Below are 5167 nucleotides of genomic sequence, written 5' to 3' on the forward strand. Positions count from 1 at the left end.
GCGTGTGGGTTGATCCTCTTAGACATCACATAAACCATGTGGGCAGACTTCTTAATGCACACACGTGTGAGCGTTATCGACGTCCTTCTTTAAAGTTTGCGGGCAGACACACCTTCATTTTCTTCTCTTTTTAGTTTATCCACGATCTTTACTATTAAGTACTAGTCTTCTGTTGACAGAGAATAGTTCGAATTTTATGATGGTTTCTTATGTTGTGTTGTGGCATATCTTGTTTGGAAAATTGCCTTTAATTTAAAAGAACATCTTATATAGCTCTAAACTAGCTTGAGATCGACTCAAGATCATTATAAGCTGAGCACGAGTCATCTTTTACAGCTCGACCTTGAATTTTACTTAGTTTTAGCTTGCTTGAATTTTATTATAAGTTGAGCTAAGCTTAGTCTAACTCGTTCGAGCTCGATTCGTTTGCAGCTCTAGTCCAAAGTGAAAAGCAAAAATGATCTGATAAAAAAAATTCTTTAGTAATATCATCATGACTTTTCAAATCATGCGTGTTAGTAATACCAAACCGAGTATGACGAGTGCCGGGTCCTGAGCTAAGATATGTTGAACCCACTTTAAATATAAACTAGTACTCCCTTTATCCCATAATGTAGGATATTTTTGACACTAGTATAGTGTCAAAAAACATTCTACATTATGAGACGGAGGAAGTACATTTTTAACCGCAAAAAGTGTAATGGAGATAAAAAAGTATATTTCCTATACTTAAAATATGTACTAACGACTTATAAAATATTAACGCTAAACGACTTTGCGCCATCTATCGATGTCGGCTCCAACCTCATCATGAGCATGAGCATGTGGCGGTACAAGCAAATGGACGGCGCGGCCGTATCGCGTATAGTATGTCTTACATTTTTGACACAATATATATTTTCTAAATTTCTCGATTAAATAATAATCAACTGATTTGCTGCCAACGTACTATGTTACACTTACATTAGTATGTCTAACAAATGGTGCAATCTCCATGTCTTCTACTCCATCATCCCATAATATAAGATAGTTCAAAAAATGCTTTTATATTACGGGACGTAAAGAGTACTAGCTACCACTCATGTACGCCTCAAGCACAAAAGAGAAAAAGGTAAACCTGCACGCTGCTAGTTTATAACAGAAGACTGAATTTGAAGGCAGAGAAATATTAGCTATCATTGTTAAATCTTTCCTTGCTTATCTTGTGTGTTCTATAATGGTACTCTCTATTAACTTTGTGCTAAATCAAGGTCAATTAATATGTCCGGTCACTGCCAGCAGCGTGTCCGGAGCTGTCCGGACGTGTCCATGGGCGTATAGGGACTTATATTAGGCAACTATGGTTGAACATGCTCTAACCATTGGTAAAATCTTACATCATGTCAGGTAATAGGAATATTAGCCATTAATTATTGAAAATATATATAACGTAATAATATTAGCCGTTAATTGTCAAAAAATAAACATTAGCCATTAATTGTCAGAAAAAATGAATATTAGCCATTTTAAAATTTTGGGGCTCTTGTGACAACTGGGTCCTCCCCCGGGGGCAACTTTGACAACCGAATGATTTCACACCAGTATATATACTGCCATATTTTTGCCTATATATATCCCCAAGACCAGCCAGGATCACCACACCCAGCTCTACCTTGCGAGCGCATTCACATTCTTGAGCTGTTCTAGCTTTGCTCCTTGCCATTGCATTGCGTTGCGAGCTTTCAACCTCAAAAGAGTCCTGCTCCATTGCTTGTCACTCCAAGGCGCAAAGACCATGGGCGGCATGCTGTTGCCCGCTGCTTCCTCGCCTCCCCTGTCGCGGGTGGCGACCTCCAGCGCCCACGGCGAGGACTCCCCCTACTTCGCCGGGTGGAGGGCCTACGACGACGACCCCTACGACGCCGTCACCAACCCCGGCGGCGTCATCCAGATGGGCCTCGCGGAGAACCAGGTCTCCTTCGACCTCCTGGAGGGGTTCCTCAGGGAGCACCCGGAGGCGGCCGGGTGGGGCGGCGCCCGCCCCGGCTCCGGCGTCGCCAGCTTCCGGGACAACGCCCTCTTCCAGGACTACCACGGCCTCAAAACCTTCCGGAAGGTACGTCGTTGATGCACAAGAGCATGTGTGCTCTGCTTTATCTTGCTTGTCTCCGACGGCGTGGACTGATCTTTGTGGCGGTCCGGTGCCCTTTGCTTGCAGGCGATGGCGAGTTTCATGGAGAAGATAAGGGGCGGAAAGGTGAGGTTTGACCCTGACCGCATCGTGCTCACCGCCGGCGCGACGGCGGCCAACGAGCTGCTCACGTTCATCCTCGCCAACCCGGGAGACGCGCTGCTCATCCCTACGCCGTACTACCCGGGGTAAGCAACAAGCCAACCAACCAGAGCAAGCCACTACTGTTCCATTGCCCGTGCTCTTGTCCTGACATGCATGGCGCCGTGCAGGTTTGATCGGGACTTGCGGTGGAGGACGGGGGTGAACATCGTGCCCGTGCACTGCCACAGCTCCAACGGCTTCCAGGTCACGGTCGCCGCGCTCGAGGCGGCGTACGAGGAGGCCGCGGCGGCGGGGATGAGCGTCCGCGGCGTCCTTCTCACGAACCCGTCCAACCCGCTCGGCACGACGGTGGAGCGGTCGGCGCTGGAGGACGTCCTCGACTTCGTCGTGCGCAAGAACATCCACCTCATCTCCGACGAGATATACTCCGGCTCCGTGTTCGCCGCGCCGGACCTCGTCAGCGTGGCGGAGCTCGTCGAGTCGCGCGGCGACGACGTCGCCGGGCGCGTGCACATCGTGTACAGCCTCTCCAAGGACCTGGGGCTCCCGGGGTTCCGCGTCGGCGTGGTGTACTCGTACAACGACGCGGTGGTCACGGCCGCGCGGCGCATGTCCAGCTTCACGCTCGTGTCGTCGCAGACGCAGAAGACGCTCGCCGCCATGCTCTCCGACGCCGCGTTCGCACAGGAGTACATCCGCACCAACCGCGAGCGCCTCAGGGTGCGGCACGACCACATGGTGGCCGGGCTGGCCCGCTCCGGCGTGCCGTGCCTGCCCAGCAATGCCGGGCTGTTCGTGTGGATGGACATGCGGCGGCTGCTCCGTGACGGCGGTGAGGCCACGGTCGCCGACGAGCTGCGGCTGTGGGACCTGATGCTGCGCGAGGTGAAGCTCAACATCTCGCCGGGGTCGTCGTGCCATTGCTCGGAGCCCGGGTGGTTCAGGGTGTGCTTCGCCAACATGAGCCTGGACACGCTGGACGTTGCACTGGCGAGGATGAGCCGCTTCATGGACAGGTGGAACAAGGCGACAACGCTGCAGGAACAGCACTAGACCAAATCTTCAAACAAACAAAAAAGATACATACATTAGACAAAGTAAAAGTAAATTTTTGTGGCAAATCCATTGCCATTGTAATCAATTGAGGAAGTACGTAACCGATCCTGGTGACACATCAATTTTGTATGGGGATTTTTTTTCTCTCGAACAGAGAGATGGTATCCCATACTATTATATGTAAGAGTGGTTCATTCTTGGAATAAGTCTTCTTTGCAATCTTAAACTATTAGCTTGGTTCACTTAACCCTTGAAAAATAATTTGTCCTCACTCAACCTCCTAATCTTTTTCTATCCACTCTGATTTGTTTCAAAAATCAGCAAATCTCTTCATTTCTTATTAAAAAAAGAAACGAGTGATGCCATACATACAACATCCTTTGTCCGATTTTGGTACAAACCTACCGATCACACCGTCCATGAATAGGCAAAGTGCAGCCCCAACCATTTGATTGACTGTTGTATAGAGATCGTAGGATAAAATATCATATGCGGAGTAGTTGCCGAAAAGAAATATGAAAAAATATCACACATAAGACAAAATTACAATAATGCACCCCAATGTTGTCGCAATAATATCTTTTAAGATAGTTAGATATTCATCATCTTTTGATCTCACCAAAATGGGGTTTTGCTATTTATCAAGAAACCTGGAAAATAACTAATTTCAAATCAATGGTAACAAATCATTGGATCCAAACATCTAGATCCTCGCAAATATAAAATCACGACAAATGTTTTATCAAACGGCAATCGATGTGGATTGTGGATAGAGAAAACTATTTCTAAGTTGACTCGGCTATAGTTGCTCCCTATCAAAATGGGGGATCTCAGTCATGGCACCGATGTAGAAATCAAAACAATGTTAACACTAGCATCGCAAATGAAACAAAAATGCTACGCATACGGAACCCAACTTACCGGCAGATTTCCTCCTACCCCAATGTTTTTTCTTGAGGGCATATTTACCCCAAAAACATTCATTAAAAAACCCGCCAGTACTGCAGATGTCCAAGAAAGGAAAGTTTGTGGGATTTCACCCTAGCCAAATAAAACCGATTTGAAGACTTTGTTAGAAAAATGTGTTATAAGTTTCGATACATAGGCGGTTGAGAGGCTTGTGGTGTTTGAGATATCTTGCGAGCATGCTGGTCACTTTGGCTGGACATATGTTGCGTTTGGTGGTTTTGGGTTTCGGCGCTCTTGTGTCGGGCTCAAATGATGTTTCATGAGCTTGTGTGCTTGTGTGTCTGGCTAAACACCTTTCTCTAGGTCTGATTCTTGTTTTCTTTTGTGTTTTTTTGTTTTTGCTTGATTTTCCTTTTAACCGTGATGTGTACTGTTTTTGGATTTGTTTTTCCTTCTTTCTTTCCTCCTCCACAAGAAAAGCTCTTGTCCTCCCGTCGGCGGCGCCGCCGGTCCGTCTCATCTCCGATGGCCTCTAGGCCATGGAGGTGTGGAGGATCTCGGCCCCTCGCCGGCGGGAGGGACCCCGTTCTCGTTCTTGTTAGAGTCAGCGTCGTCTTGGTTGGGGCTGTGTGGCGGCGACGACATCCCTTAGTAGGAATAATGTCTCCCACGTTTTATTCCCGTCCCGATGATGCGTCTAGCATCGCCGGAGGGCGTGTGGAGGTTTGCCTCCGTCGGATCTTGTGGGATTTGGTCGGTGTTGGCCTTCGGTGGATCTATTTAGATTCGTTCTTCGTTCGTCTTCGTTTAGGTGTTTATAGGTTTGGTTCTTCTGATTTGCGATGGTTGCTACTCTGGTGCGCTGGTCCTGTGGGGTCTTAGCACGACGACTTCCCAACTGTCTACTACAACAAGGTTTGCCCGACT

General features: G+C 47.8%; 1 protein-coding gene across 1 annotated transcript; it reads left to right on the forward strand.

The window, feature by feature from the left end:
- Positions 1–1655: 1655 nt before the first annotated feature.
- LOC119267206 (1-aminocyclopropane-1-carboxylate synthase 7-like) lies at positions 1656–3550 on the forward strand. Its single transcript, XM_037548562.1, has 3 exons — positions 1656–2095; positions 2198–2358; positions 2443–3550. The coding sequence occupies exons 1-3, from the start codon at positions 1775–1777 to the stop codon at positions 3326–3328; spliced, it is 1368 nt and encodes a 455-aa protein (XP_037404459.1). The 5' UTR covers positions 1656–1774; the 3' UTR covers positions 3329–3550.
- The last annotated feature ends 1617 nt before the right edge of the window (positions 3551–5167 follow it).

This window comes from Triticum dicoccoides, chromosome 3A (genome assembly GCF_002162155.2).
Source record: "Triticum dicoccoides isolate Atlit2015 ecotype Zavitan chromosome 3A, WEW_v2.0, whole genome shotgun sequence".
NCBI lineage: Eukaryota > Viridiplantae > Streptophyta > Magnoliopsida > Poales > Poaceae > Triticum > Triticum dicoccoides.

What these genes read in the sequence shown, in the direction of transcription:
- LOC119267206 (XM_037548562.1), top strand. Translation starts at nt 1,775, where the DNA reads ATGGGCGGCATGCTGTTGCCCGCTGCTTCCTCGCCTCCCCTGTCGCGG. An exon ending in GCCTCAAAACCTTCCGGAAG is followed by an intron (nt 2,096 to 2,197) that starts GTACGTCGTTGA and finishes CTTTGCTTGCAG; the next exon opens with GCGATGGCGAGTTTCATGGA. An exon ending in CCTACGCCGTACTACCCGGG is followed by an intron (nt 2,359 to 2,442) that starts GTAAGCAACAAG and finishes GGCGCCGTGCAG; the next exon opens with GTTTGATCGGGACTTGCGGT.